The following is a 16036-nucleotide window of genomic DNA, read 5'->3' on the forward strand; positions in this document are numbered from 1 at the left end:
TTGAAATTTATGACGGATATCCGTTTGCTGCCCACTCCTACTCATGCGATCTCAAAACCAACCAAAAATATGCTGTAACGATGTGATTTCTGACAGCAGATATCCAAGCAATGCCAAGGTATATAATTATTTTTTTTGGGGGGGGGGTTCTTAGAATTTACTCAAAATGCACACGAAATCAGTTGAAATATATCATATAAAATTAAACGTGTGATACTTTCTCATTGTGCCTTGAATCATGGTTTGATTTGTATTTTTAATAATATCGGCCTATGACATGTTATATAGTGAAATTAAATGAGAAATTTCATCGCATTTCTACGCCACAGTCTCAGAGTGTACTGTGAAGCAGTTTCTTCATACAGAAGCTGTGCTCGCTAAATTTAGATTTAACATTTCGAGGACACAAAGTTTTCTGCCGATCCTTTGGGGTGATTTAATTAAACCGCCATGATTAGAACAAGATAAAATACAAACGCCATCATTTTCGCTATCTCCACTTAACTACTTAACTAGTTGTAGGTAGGGGATTGGTTCTATGGAAGTCACACTACCCTCATATATTTCCTAAGCGGATTCATATGCCACCATGTATATTATGTAGTCATTCAAAATTTATAGAGCTGCCATTTTACTGAACATCGGTGATATTCATGACGGAGTATATTATTTTATTATGAAAGGCTTCAGAACCTCCGCAATCATTAAATGGCATATGTAGTCAATCAAAAGAATCCCAAAGAATCGATGCGATCAAATTTCCTTGGATGCATAGTTTGATCATGATAACTTAAGACAAATGATAGATAAGTAATTATGTTCTTAAGTGGAACTCGAGGTAATGCGTAACACAAGAATGCCCGGACAGCGAGACCATCCAAGAGACCATCGTGTTAGACTGTCGCCCTCTATTGGCCGCTATCGCTCGGAAGAAGGCCGAAATGCACTACGACGTCCGTCTCACCCGCATGGCCTCGAACACTGCCGTCGTCGTCACTGTCGGTTTCTACCTGAATATTAATTCCCGATTCATCCTCATTAACTTCAAAATCGATGCCCGTGTCGTCTTCAAATGCACTATCTTCAAACAAACCGCGGCGCATCAGAGCTGTTTCATAGTCCGGCAGTGCTGCCTGCGAGCTGTTGTCTCCCCAGATTCGATTAAGAAAACTCGAAGTTGATGTAATCATCCCTGATCGGACGCATTTGCTGTACGATGGCGGTAAATCGACCTCTGTGGATTCAGTGCCCGGTGTCTCAGCGTTGTCGTTGTCTGCAAAGAAATAGACAGTCCCAGACTTGAACAAAGTTTGCATTCCTCATATGAACTGCCTAAATTAATTATTTAGTTAATATATTAACCTGGTCATTCAAATGTTTTAGGATAGATCAATATTTGCTGGAGGGTGAGATATCATAAAATGTGCCAGGGTTCGTTCCATTTGATATTTATGGGTCATTACGTTATGCCAACTTTGATCCGTGATAGCATATTCTCTCAAATTCAACGTATTTGCTCTCGCCCAAAGAAATCAAACCAACCTTTTCATCCACTATTGGATGGACCATTTGATATCTCCGAGGATTAGGCTGGGCTTGGAAGAATTATGGGGCAAAAGATACAAAGAGGTTGCCGGCATGCCTTTGAGAAAATTCCACCTGAGAATGTCTGATAAAAAGATTGTAAACAGACATGAATTAAAATGTAAAGCACAAACACACTGCGCTTATTACTTTTCATATTAGGCGTTACATTCGCATATGATTTAATTGCATTTTGTCATCAGGTATTATTATATATGACGCACGCTTTTCCCGTTGTTTTACATTAAAAATCTTTTCAATTTGACGTTTTTGTAGTAGTATGTATTTGTTGTGATTCTTCTATAGTTTCCCTTCATTATTCCTGACATGATTGAATCATCTACTCAATTCAGCTTGTCCACACTGCACCGGGTATCCCATCATCCATTGCAGTTCTTCTAGGGACTAATCTTATCATGGCTTGTCAACAAAACTTTTTGTTGTACATGAAGGAACTCTAGGGCCAACCCCCCAGTATTGGATGTTTCTTTACTCGTCTTTTTCATTTCAAACAACCCTACAGTCACAACACCATTTTCAATGCAAACACGCCGAAGGGTTAGACGATGGCACAGGCGTTTGCCTTCAAATATGCCCTCTTTAATATGTTAATATGCTTAATTAACGATTGAATTTTGTCTTTCAAAGCATGTTATTACAGGATACACCTGTTAATTTCTAAATAGAAGTTACATTCTAAACAAATGATGGTACCTTGAATTAGAGCTCATGAATCACATACACTTTCAAAACTTTAAAAATCTAAAGCAAGTCTGTGGCACACTCATATATAGAAGATACATTTGGATTTCTTGATTTTAACAAAGGGTAAGCTTTTTTTTCTGATACTCTTTATTCCAGTTAGGATGCACCGTGTCTCCAATTGACAAGGTGATGAAAACTACATGTTAAAAACACTCAAAATTTGTGCCTTTTAATTGTACATAAATTCTCTCCCTCTAATATGCATTCTTTCAAAATCTTAGTGAATTTGATCCGAACGTTTTAGCCTAATACCTACAACATATTTGACCGCTAACCAATTGTAGCGGTTTTTTACAGACTGAGTACACAACTTGATGAGTTCAACTTCCTGAAGCAGATGTTCTGTGATGCTTGTACAGTTAGATGTTACTTTTGCTCTGCCGTAAATTATTTCTCAAACCGCTTTTGACTTGTCAAATGAAGCAAAAGATCTCAACAAAAAGAACAGGAATATTAGCAGTTTGGCGCACGCGTGCGCTCGCAAAACAAAACAACGTTCCGCTGAGAGGAAAGTAAAAAAGTTTACGATATTTGCAAGGCTGAAAAAATAATTCCAAGTGAAGCATGGAGAAAATAATCCCCATGTCAATCTTGCAAGCTCCCCCCGAATATCATATGGTCCATTTCCAACTACATTGAGATGCTTTGAAATTTAATACTGCATTATTCCGAGGTTAATCTTATTAAAACAGCTATACATGTGTATCTGATTACGTCGAATTTGATGACGCTGTGACCGTGTGACGTAATAACCGTTTAATCTTACCAATCACATAAATGCTAATTTTGCAAAAGCGGCGAGACTTCAAATTGAAACTGTCTTCATGTTTTTCAATTTTCAACACCCCCCTCGAGATTTAGTGGATGATCGTCAACGCTTAGAAAATTTCATTGGGAAGAAATCCACTCCAAACTCGCCGGGGGGGGGGGGAGGGGGGTTACCCTAGCTTGACACAGATTAGTACTCCACTAACAAAACAGGCAGTTCAATGAACAACTTGCAGATTATATTTTTACTTTATATAAACAAAGAAATGCCATTTTATTATTAGCTACTATTATTATACTGTATTACTTTATCTTTATTGGACAAAAGTTTGAACTTTTTTTTGTATTACATTTTTATTGCCACATATGTGATGTAAATCCTTTATTTACAAGCAAGCGATAAAATATTATTATTATTATTATTATTATTATTATTATTATTATTATTATTATTAACTAATAAGTCAAGTTGATCGATTCAACCGGTCATTGAAATTCGATATAGTTATGACGATGCACATCATGTGAGGTGCATTTCATGTTTGAAGGATAAGACTCAACTTTCATTCGAATCAGTTACACTCACCAAGTTCCATGTCCTGTAATTCGAGCACCCTACTGCGTTCTATTAGGCGATGCCTTGGCGATGTAGACTCGGTACTTCTGAGGTGCATCCACAGTGTCCGCCTACAAATGCTAAATGCCATGACAACGATGACGGTGGCTATGACGCCACCAATACAAACAATGAGAATCCATAGTGACGAGTTGGACGTCCAACTGACCCGGTATACTTCAACTGGAGCGTTGGTAACGTAGTGTTCCAATAGCTCATTATCGTCGTCTGGAAAAGGTGAAAAGACCGATTTTCAGCGTCTACCCAAAGTGATTCATACCACAAGTCGCATCGTGCGTGCCATGAGGGTTAGTGATACATACTTTACAACTGTTTGAATGTTGATTTAAATCTGCCCCTCCACTAACGGGGAATATGTTTTACGGGATTTGTCATAAAAACATAAAACAAGAAGATTGTTAGTTAATACTTATTCATGCGTACGACAAGGCAAGGTAGTTTTCGCATTGAAAATGAAAGATTTAAAGTTTAGTCAAACTTTGCTCAGAAACAATTATTCTAATATATACCGAGAATAAAATCAGGAATCGTCGATTAAATGTTGCAGTGAATTACCTATAACGTATTTAATTGCTGCTATAGTATCTGAGGGAAACCTAACTTACGATTCTTACGAAATCAAGATAATGAAAACTTCATCTACTCTACAACCTTTAAAATAAGCCTCCCCCCCCCCCCCACCCACCCACCCACACAAGATGCATACTAGCCAAGCATTGCGGAATCTTGGGTCTAAATATCTGTCCCAGAAGCGCATTCTACACCATGCGAGCGCTAACAGGATTACACCAGCCGAAGAAGATAAACCCAATCAGGTTGATGGAGCCTCACACTGGGTTGCCCTTTGACTCCCACTTTTCTGTGAACTCAAAATTCACATGTATATCAGTGCCGCGATATCACGGCGTTCACGTCCAACATTCAGACGATGTAGTCAGCAAAGAGTAAAGGGAGGCCGGGTGAGGTGTGCATTATTCCTTAGCGGGTTAGAGATGCGCATGTCCTAACGATGATTGAAACATCATGTATTGGTCGGACATTCACATTGTGACAGCCATATACAACTTTTGACAGCTCAAGGACTTGGGTCAGTTTTCTTTTTTTCGGGGAAGTGTAAATTACGTCATGATAATTGAAATTGGAGAATTAATATCGAAATGTTTCTTCTCGCTCATAGGATACCGTATCAAATTTGAGTGAGTACGAAATTTCGGCCTGCAGTGTCCGATACTGAAAGGCAAAGAGCTTAATGAATTATTTGCAAATATAAAAACAGTCTTCATGAATTATTTGACGATTTTAAATAAAATCGAAATGCAATCGTCACGGGGTGTAATTCTGATGATCGGTTTAAAAGCGTATGCAGTGAGCGGCAAATTGCATAGGAAGTAAGTTCTTAAGGGTTATTGAAGATTGACCCCATTGATGATATAGGCAGCATGTAGAAGACCTCGTCTGTAGACCTCATCTGATGTGCGGATGATCTGTGGTGAGTCTATTCTTTCCATTTGCACGCAGACACAGACATAGACACAGACGCAAACACACACACAGACACAAAGACACACACTACCATACCTGTATTGTTCTGAGCATGGCACAGAAACGCATTGGTAACCAATACCACCAGAAACCCGAGGACTTTGTAAAATGATCCACACTCCTTGTCGTCACACATCGGTACGGCGTAATTGTGTCTACTCTATAATACACCTTTGTGGCGTTCTTCGAAATTTCCTCCGCAACGAATTCGGCCGTCACGATTCACTGCCTTGGTAAATGTCAACAATTTCATTCTCGAACAAGATGTCTAATCGATTTGCCGAACCATCAATAAACGGAGTCATGAAAACAACGGCGTCGGATTACTGCTGGTTCACGTGTCTTCAGTGTCTTACCTTGTGAATCAATATCAAGGCACACTCTTTGGTTGCCAAATGTCAAAATATAATCCCCTAGATGTTAACCATGGTGTTCAATTCAGTTACGCGTTGCGAAGACTTCTAGTATTGTGGAGAACTATTTACAGACATTTTAGATTCCCCGGAGCACATATCCACAAAATGACGGGTGCAATGGTGTCTTTAATAGTCCCAGTGTTAATGCTAGCCGGCAGGCCAAACAGCTTTCTAAATTTAGACGGAATCATAACACATCATTGCGCGCTGAATTCTGAAGAATTAACCATTACCTTACATAGTCCCACGGACAGGCTTGATGTTTGGAATTTTAGGCAGCTGTTTAACGTCACAGGAATCCCGCTGCCATCTGATTCAGTAGCAACTAAACATTGCATATCGCTGTTGTAGAATGACGTCATCAATTCGGATAAAAAGTTCATCGACCGTCGTTTTCAAGGCGGTAAGAGTTGCAGACAGGGAGTGATGAGCCACGGGGCAGTTAAATTCATTGCCCGTGAAATGTTAATGGTTTTCCCCCGTAGTTGGAGTTACTGCAACAACTGTCATTTTAGTATAAATGGCTTTTAATGGGCAATGGGGTCGCAGCCACATCAGGACAATGCTGACAAATGTGTACAAAAAAGATAAGACTCCCCGTATATACTTCCTTGGTAATTGTTGAAGGGTCGATCGGGGCAGATTTTAGTCTTGTGCAAAGTCGTAATTGTCAATTTAATTAATCGCTTTTTAATAATGATTTTTTTTGTACCTCAAAGCGTCATATAACATGTACCATTATCAAAATAAATTGACCCCTTACACATATGCAAGTTATCAACTTCTAATCATTTTTCTTTTAGAATTTATTGTGATAATCTCTGACCCTCTCTGTCTCTCTATGCTCTGACTGAGTCTTTTCCATGAGAACATCTTCCGTTATGGTTTTCAAAATCTCTCCCCGTCAGGTCTGGTGTTATCATACTATTTTTCTCTCTCTGATTTCTCAAAATTCCTAGTGCTTTACTGTATTCCTTTTCATAGACTCTCCATCGACTTGTTATTTCCATATCTCTGTCTCTGTCTCCCTCCATCTCCGCGTCTGTCTCTACCTCTGTCTCTCCATGTCTGTCTGTTTGTCTGCCTGTTTGTCTGTCTCAGTCTGTCTGTGTCTGTCTATATGTACGTATGTATGTCTGTCCGTCCGTCCGTCCGTCTGTCTGTCTGTGTCTGTCAGTCACTGTCTCTGTCTGTCTCTCTCCCCTCTCTCCCTGTCTGTCTGTCTGTCTGTCTGTCTGTCTGTCTGTCTGTCTGTGTCTGTCTGTCTGTCTGTCTCTCTCTCTCTCTCTCTCTCTCTCTCTCTCTCTCTCTCTCTGTCTCTCTCGTCTGTCTCTCTCTCTCTGTCTCTCTCTCTCTCTCTCTCTCCTCTCTCTCTCCTCTCCTCTCTCTCTCTCTCTCTCTCTCTCTCTCTCTCTCTCTCTCTCTCTCTCTCTCTCTCTCTCTCTCTCTCTCTCTCTCTCTCTCTCTCTCTCTCTCTCTCTCTCAATATCACTTGCATTTCCTTCCATTCTGTACGGCACATTCTACAAAAGATAGCCACAATTGTGACACAGAAGAGAATGCTGTGACATAAAGAACTACCTTCTACGTCAGACTACAATTCCACATTAATCTTTCCAATGAAAAACAGAACAGGGACACATGTCTAAATTTGCATGACGGAATCTATGTTCAATGATAAAATCTTCACGAAACTACTAGAGGAATAAAATGTCACTTGAGATTTCCTGTCGTCTGCTTTAGACTCGGAATGTGCGTCATTTGCCCAATGAATACACAAATGTCACACATTTGGTCCTGTTGACTTCTGGATCTGGTCACTTTGCATTCAGAAATCCACAACACTGAAACTACAAACGGTTGACAGACCTCGTACATTATGTGAAATATATACCACCACTCTCGGTAAATTGATCACTCTAGAGATTGATGATAACGGGGAAGCGATTTCACTTGAGGAAAGACAACTTTTCTACTCCGATTAAGGTGGCGCTGCACTTTACCATTCAGACTTTTTCAAAGGAATATTTCTCATCTAAGATGACAAGCAAACACAAAGGATTAAGGGGTGTATATTTTGAGTAAAAAGCTAAATTTTGGTATCAATTATAAAAATTAACTTGATACTATTTTCTGAAATGTAATATTTCACCTGAAAGAAGAGTCTATTATTATATTTTGCATTCTTTATACTCATTCTAAAATGGCGTGGATTGAAAGACTGACACTGAAAAAAACGATTAAAACACGATTAGCAAAATTAAATGCCTCTTATTCAAAATGTAAGTACTTTATTGCCAAGCAAAATAGAGATTTTGTACTACAGCATTTAAAGAACATCATGTGAAAATTTCAGAAAATTTGAGCCAGACAGAATGGAGTTAAATTACAAGATTGAAATCTTGAAATTGGAAGAAAAGAGAAGCGAACGAATAGTATGATTTGCATACTGTTGTATAAATTAACACTTTTTTATCACGCAACTTACAACTACTCGCCAAGCTAAAAGGTGAACCCAACCAATACTTTAATCTTAGGTTGAAATTAATTAAAACTGAATAAATATTTGCAAAAACCTGACTTTGAGAAAATTAGTTGAAAAAAGATTAACTTCGATCGAGAAGACATTTGAGATAAATAAATAATTCTTTATCCAGATTGCACAGCTACTTTTGTGTGTAGATGTAGTCCCCGGCATGGGACATCTATTTTCAGAAATTAAGTTCCAGGGCAATCCTTGGTTGTCGTTGGACCAGGGACTGTCCTACCATTCATTTCGAGTCTTGTTTCACGACCAAATTTATGTCAAAATGACCACGATTCATTTCAACTTCTTTTTATGTATTTGCATTGCGCAATGCTTTTGCTGTTACATGTATTTTGGATTCTAAGTCCAGAATTCATCAACACAATACGGTGTGTTGGCAATACTGATACGTTATTTCAAGATCAAGAACATGGAGATTTTTGTTGAACAAACATAATGAAATATGATGGAATGTTAAAATTGTTGTTCCCTGGACAAAATCAACTTGAAATGATCAATGACAGTCAGACTGTTACTCACTGACCACGGCGTTTGAAAGCGGTTCTTATTCGTTCCCTGGAATGACGACGAGTTCTTGCAAATCAGCTCCTCGGGGTCGAGTAATCAATTAGATTCCCCAGTGCAAATGTCACAATCTTCCTGATTGGCTCAAAGAAATTAATTTTTCACGCTAACGATACATTAGCGACCTTGGACGCTATTCATGAAGCTGCAATTCCAATCGATAACAATACCAGCTCGGTATCAACAACATGATCTAACTCGTTTACACATTTTAAAATTTTACCAAGTAACTTATCCTTCTCATGGAGGTAATCTGCTTACTGCCGCCATGTTTTATTGTATTTCAACCACTTGTTATATTGAGCTGTCATCATCGTTTTAATTTATTCATGGCGTGCGTTTGAAACAAAAGAATTGTGGCATGCCACGCACGGGCAAATGATAATTTGTACTTTTGTATCTTTTCTCACAGACTGATGTATCAGTGGCTGGGCCGTGGCACTTAGCCATGGTTCGTATTCAATAAACAAGTCCAAGTTCTACATCATCACTTGTCGTCATTTCCTTCTTCCTTCTAAATGATACGACACAAGTGTACCTGTTCGATGGTCCGAGATGGTAAAGAGCTATAGGTAGCCATCCATACCTGTCTCGAAAGAGGAAATCCATACCATTTGAATAGTAACACATGACCCGGATTTTCTTTGGTAGCTCCAAGTCATCCTTGCTTTCCTGTCAATTATTTTTTTTACTAAGGATGATCGGAGAAGAGAATTCCGCAAGAATATGATTCAAGATGACGGAATGAACTGTAGGCGACAACTATTCATGGCCCATCCGATTCGAAGTTGATCGCAGTATAGAAGTAGTGGATTAAAAATTATCCTTGAAAAGGCCCACAGGATCGAATAATCCTTTAAGCAGTTCCATGATGCTCTTTGCGCAACTTGAGGATGAGTAACCTACTGGCTGATGCTACCCAGGATGATACAGTCGTCGCCGATCGATCGAAACACAAGGCACCAAACTGATCATTATGAATTAAATTATAATATTTAATTACTATACAATATGTATACAACAAAGACATATTTGTTTCAGATAAATAAAGAGTTGTAAAGCCTCATTAACTTATGCATTTAGCTACCAACAAAGTACCGCCCAATCTTCGGAGAGACGTTTTGGATTCCCGATATTATGCCATATTGTCTTTGAAAATGCCATTATTTAAATCATTGGTGATGGATTTGGTCGATTAAATTCAGGCGCGTACGCTTCGCCGGCTATATGTGAGTTGTACCTCGAAAATTATTTAGTTGTAAAATCTAAGTTGTGCGTTAGTCGCCAAAGTTTGGAAATCGTTCTGTGCCCACTCTTCAGTATGCGTTTTATGTAAGCTGCATTTGATTTCAAACCAATCTTATGTTGACTTTGGAGTGAAACACCGGAGCCAGCATTGTTGTGTAGAGAACTATCAATATTATCTGTATCGGTATCGGTATCGGTATCTCTATGAGAAGATGGCACATATCTAACAGGGACTTCATTCTGTACTTCTGGTTTATCATGATCCAGAGATGCATGGTCGCTGCAAATTCGTTGAAATGGGCCGACGTGATTGCTGTGGCGGCCGAAAGCGTTTAGGGGAGGGTTTGCAGGTCAATTTCGATTATCAAGAGTAATATGCCACGGTATTTCATGAAAATCGTTAAAACCTTTGTAGGCGTACAATTCGGATGGTGTTTGAATGCTTGTTGAACTTCAGCTCATAATAGGAACAAAATACTTCAGCAATTTATCGTATCGAGGGAAGTTCAAACCACAATTTAGTTGTCGTATTTTCTTACAGTACACATTTTGTTCAGGGGAGAGAATTAGAATTTGAGGTCAGCTTAGTTTGGTTGCGGTGTTCGAAAAGAGGAGCGCCCTCTAGCGATGGATTCTGCTGTTTATTTCAGCGGCAAGTTGTTTCTCAGTGGTGCATGCATTCACAGTGTGCTCCGTTGTAAGGCTGCATTCACAAACACTTCTGGAGTGGCGGGAGAATTGACGGGGTAGGGGTTGAAATATCAAGGGCATGGGCAAGGGCATCAAGGGCATTTGGGAGGGCGTCTGAAGGGATTTGAGAACTTAAAGGGAGGACTGTCTCTGATATGAAATATGTGCTGGGTTGTATCTTAAATAAAAAATTACAAAAATAAATGGTACGGAAAAAATTCTATGTCGTGCATTTATTGTTAAGGATACATACACAAATATATAGGTACTTTCTCACACTCATAGGAAACCCAGGTCACATGGAACTGCTCAAGCCTCTTTGTTTTTTGTATCAACAGAAACATGAATTGTTTTAAAGAGCAGAACAAAGATTACTGTGAGTCGCTTGTTCTCATGCACAATATTTAGGATTTATGAAACAGCTCATCTACAACTTTTGCATTCTCTAACAGAGAAAAAAACCCAAAAGGTTTGAGCCGAAAGTTGCAAGACTAAATGGCTCCTGCTGTCGATAACCGTACCGAAAACAACTTGTGAGTCCCTCCTTCCATAAATTGACACTTGAAAAGTGGAAGTCACACTGGGTCACCTTTAACAGGACACAAATTGAACAGTCTACATTCTGACTGGCATGTCAGTAACAACTCAGGTTTATGGGTGAGGACAGGCCATTTGTATGACCCAAGAGTGACCTTACTCCATTTACAGCTGTACCTTATGGCTATTATTTTGGTGGCTTTGTTTTGTGCATGTACCGCACTTTCTTGTTCTGTATTCGCTGAAGCGTCACATTCGATGGTAGTAGGAGTAGCCGTGAATAAACTGACAGCATGCGGCAGTCATATCAGGAACTATCGGAATAGCGATGCCATAGAGTATCTCGTCAGGAAATATACTTAATAGTGGATATGTTTTTTTCCTTTACGAAATCAATATGTTAGAGCTACCAACTTAGAAAGCAAAGTTCACAGCAGACTTCATAGCGACCGATCGTTTGTAAAAAATTGAGTCAATAGTAGGGTGATGATTTATTGTTTGATCATCAGCTTATAACAATCACATCTTTATAAAATTACGGCTGTGAAACAACGTAAAGCTCAAATAAAAATAGTTATCAGCGTAATTTCAAGTTGTGGAAAGCCATGACTGACTTAAGTGGTCTAATATCATGTTGTCATGAGTATTAACAAGTTGTGATGTGCATGTAACATATTGTTTAAAGCACTTCCAATGTTGTTTAAATGCCTATGACAACATATTAAATGCCCTAGCACAACATACTAAATGCCTACGACAACATATAAAATGCCTAGGACAACATGTAAAATGCCCAGGACAACATTATCAAATGCCTAGGAAAACATATTAAATGCCTAGGACAACATTGGTTAATTCCTAGGATAACGTTGGAAATGTTAAATGCACATCATAACATGATAATAATCATGACAACATCATGTTAGACCACTTGAGTCAGTCATGGCTTTCCATAATAACTCATGTACATTTTGAGATGAATGTGTAATCAAGTACAGGCCAAAGATAAATTATCGTGAAAAAATACGCCAAAAGACAACCGAGAAGGCGAACAAGCCATTCGCATTTCGTACAAACACCACTATTGTCGCATATTCGCGTGATAAACATTCAGAAACGGGGTCCTTATTAAGCATGCATGCAATACGAACTTGAATGGACGGTACAACTACAGAGGCGCTCAAACTCACCACAGTCACCTGTACAGCAGCGTGATTCCAGCGAAGTACTGAAACGACATTTCTCAAACCTGTGAATCTTGAAAGTTTAGTCATGTCTTCACGAGTGTTTGACTGAAGGTCCAAGTCACTACGCAAAATGAAATGTTCATAAAACAGGTGCAGCCAACGGAGCTATTCATCGAAAAAGCTATTCCAGGAGCAGTTTTTGAGAGCAGGGGAAATTTTAATTTTGCTAGGGCAGGGCACATGTTTTTAGTTGTAGGGGATCAAATTTTAGCTTTTTTTGTAGGGCAGGGCGGATATCGGTTGGTTGTCCTGGGGACAGGGCTTGGCGAAAAACTTTTTGAGGGAAAATTGTTTCCAGGGCAGGGGAAATTGGCAAGTTTTATTTCGCCACAGGGCGAGGGAACACTTCCAAAATTCACAGTGGGGAGGGGAAACAGGCAAAAATAAGTGGGGAGTGGGTAAAAATGAAGTTTGAGTGTGGGAGGGGAAGTTGAAAAAATTTTCTGTGGGAGGGCAAATTATGAACAGTTAATTAATTACCCTCTTGATTTAAATTAGTCAGTTCACATTAATTGTCATGCACAATATATCTTATCATAGTAAGGACCTTTTTAAAAGTGCATTGTTCGTTGGCTGCACCTGATAAAATTGCTGTAAAGCGCTTTGAATAAGCTGCATGCTTTTCAGCGTTTTCAGATTTTCATCGCAATCAGATTTTTGATTAGCTATAAAAATACATCCTAGCCATGTTCATGGTGAATGTAGGGAAAAGTTTAAATTTGTGGCATCTTGAATAAGTGAATTCACATTCAGCTATATTCGCTAAGAAGGGGGAGAAAGGATGCTAGCTAAAAAGACATGTTTCACAGAATCACAGAACAGAAGCAACAGAATATCAGGCTAACAGCGGGCTACGTCCTCTTAAGACCCTTCTCTGTGTAGCATTTATTCAGACTCCTAAGTTTGTAGTTTATACATTATTGTTGGGCATCATCAAGTTTTATGAATAATTGATTTTCACGTGCGTAACTGTGGTAGAAACCGAAACAATGAATCTCATTGCTCTACCTTTACATTCATTATTCATTAATTTTCAAATGTTGAAGTCCGAGCTTCAATATGTACATTAACAATTTAGCGCAGTGTGTTTTCAAATTTCAGTTGACATTTTCCACATTCTTTCATAAAAATTTGGTGATCCTCCCTGATCGTGCACGGAACGAAATGGGCCTCCCCCAAACTGTTGCATGATAAATTGTGACCCTCCCTCTTTTAATTTTGTCCAGGCCAAACTAAAGACAAAAGTCCCTTTACACTAGGGGTGTAGTGCACATGATGACGTCATTTCAAAGCCAGCGTATAGTTGTGCTCACAAGTTCGAGTTACCCGAAAAGATAGTCCTTTGCACCATCCCTTATAAGTTTGTAGAGGGACCATGTCCTTTTTCAGCAGATTTTCGTTGAAATTTACTCGTGATTGTGACGGAGAGGTGGAGGGGGGGGGGGTCATCTATGGACCTCGAATTATATGTGTTTCAGAAGAGGGGAAATCGCAGGCTGGCACTGTTTCACAGATTTACTTCTGTAGTTAGTTCGCGTCATATTTACTGACCAGCCTATTCAAACGTTTTCGAAGCGTATGTACTTCCGTGTCAATTAGATGGGATGGAAACTGATGGGCGCCTTTTACCTCAATATGAGAGTAAATCTTGAAACTTTCATTTGCATGATGTCTCTTAACGTTTTCTTTGCTTTCATAGTCTAACGTTTTCGTTCTTCGAAAGTCTAAGTTGTAAGTTCTACAAAATCAAGGGGGAAATTCTCAACATCAGGGGTGGACCATATGATATCGGAGGGGGAGGGGGTTGGAAGAATCAGGAAAAAGATGGATTCCGAGGGCTTACATTTGAAAAACATTCCAGCCAAGGGTGGCAGAAAAAATAAGTAAAAATAATGCGCGGACTGTTACTGTAAGTCTTTCGGCGCTCCTCCGGACGCCCTATTTTATAACATCTTTAGATTTCGGCGTGCCCTTCGGACACACAACTTTTATAAAGCTTCAATGTCAGCGTGCCATACCATTTTTCACTTTCAACGCACTCTTTGGTCGCGGCATTTCCATAACATCTGAATTCATTATGTTTCATTAATGCCCTGATTCAAAGTTTGATTAACATCTTAAATTTTGCTGTTGTTGTAACGTACCCAGTATTTGAATTTGGAAAAAAAAAAATTAAGTAGCATTATTCATTTGTTGTGTTTACGTTACAGTTGCTCATCTTTACACCCGAAAATATCTTGAATACTTAATTCAGCTTGTCCACACAGCCTGCACTGCATATTATGTGTCCATTGTTGTTATTTACAATGACGTGCCAGGCTTACCGTGACGTGTACATAAAGTAGTTCCAGCACTCGAACCAACATTGAATGTTTCTAGAACTACTCTTTGTCAATTCCTAACAACTTTAGCGCAACATTTGCAACGCAGTGTGACGAGGATCTGACAAGGTGCAAGAATTTGCCATAAAATAGACCAATTTATAAATTTCCTAATAATATCCGTAATTTATGATTTTATTTTGTCTTCAAAGCATAGGATACACCTTTTCATATCCAAGCTGCATTCCTAAATGAATAGCCATACCCTAAATTTGAACCAATTTATCACATAAACTTTTGAAACATTAGAAATCCCAAGAAATTCTGTAGCATATACATATGCAGAAGCTGCATTTTGATTTCTTTGCATTAATTTGCATTTCTTTAGATTACGGAGTACAACAAGCTAGTCTCAGTACACTGTATAAAAAACAAGTTTTACACAAAGCCAATTCTATAGTCAGGAATCATCACCACCCACTCTACAAGGAATTCAATATTTTACCATCTCGCCGCGTTATAGGGTTCCAATAACTAGAACAAATAGATCAAAACATTCGTTCATTCCCACTGCAATTTCTGTACTGAATCAAAACAGAAACGACTAGTCATCTCTGCTTTTATATAGTGTGTTTCAACGTCACTGACCTTTTTTAAATATTTTATATATGTCTTATCTGTGTAACTTTTTAACTTGTCCGCTGTCGTACAAAGAATTGCCCATGTTTTGGGATAATAAAGAGCTATTGTAATTGTAAGTGAAAAAATTGAATTTTTTCGTATTGGGATATTCATGATGGCAATACATATAACGTCTAGTATATTTTGAGTTTGCACAAAATCTCTGTTAAAAACACTGAAAATGGCCACCAAATAACCCCATTTTAATATGTATAATTAAAAATTTTCTGTATCAGGAGGGGAGTCATCCCCCTGACCACCCCCAAATAAATGGATGTTGTATCATTTCAGTATTCGACTACCTCCACGCATTTGCAGTCTTTAAAATCATTACTCGGTTTGTGCGACATGCTTTTAGCCTACTACATAGAACAAACTTAATCACTAACAGTGGTAGTGGTTTTCTTACAGATTGAGACCGCGATGACTTCTTGTCTCCATCAGTAATTTTGCTGTAGCACAAGATGCTTTCCTGCATTTTGAAGCAG

General features: G+C 38.8%; 1 protein-coding gene across 1 annotated transcript; it reads right to left on the reverse strand.

Annotated features, from left to right (window-relative positions):
- Positions 1-272: 272 nt before the first annotated feature.
- LOC139134369 (uncharacterized) lies at positions 273-6043 on the reverse strand. The gene is made up of 3 exons (XM_070701232.1): positions 5333-6043; positions 3704-3961; positions 273-1273 (listed from the first exon to the last, which is right to left on the reverse strand). The coding sequence occupies exons 1-3, from the start codon at positions 5430-5432 to the stop codon at positions 909-911; spliced, it is 723 nt and encodes a 240-aa protein (XP_070557333.1). The 5' UTR covers positions 5433-6043; the 3' UTR covers positions 273-908.
- Between the last annotated feature and the right edge of the window lie 9993 nt (positions 6044-16036).

This window comes from Ptychodera flava, chromosome 6 (assembly GCF_041260155.1).
Source record: "Ptychodera flava strain L36383 chromosome 6, AS_Pfla_20210202, whole genome shotgun sequence".
NCBI lineage: Eukaryota > Metazoa > Hemichordata > Enteropneusta > Ptychoderidae > Ptychodera > Ptychodera flava.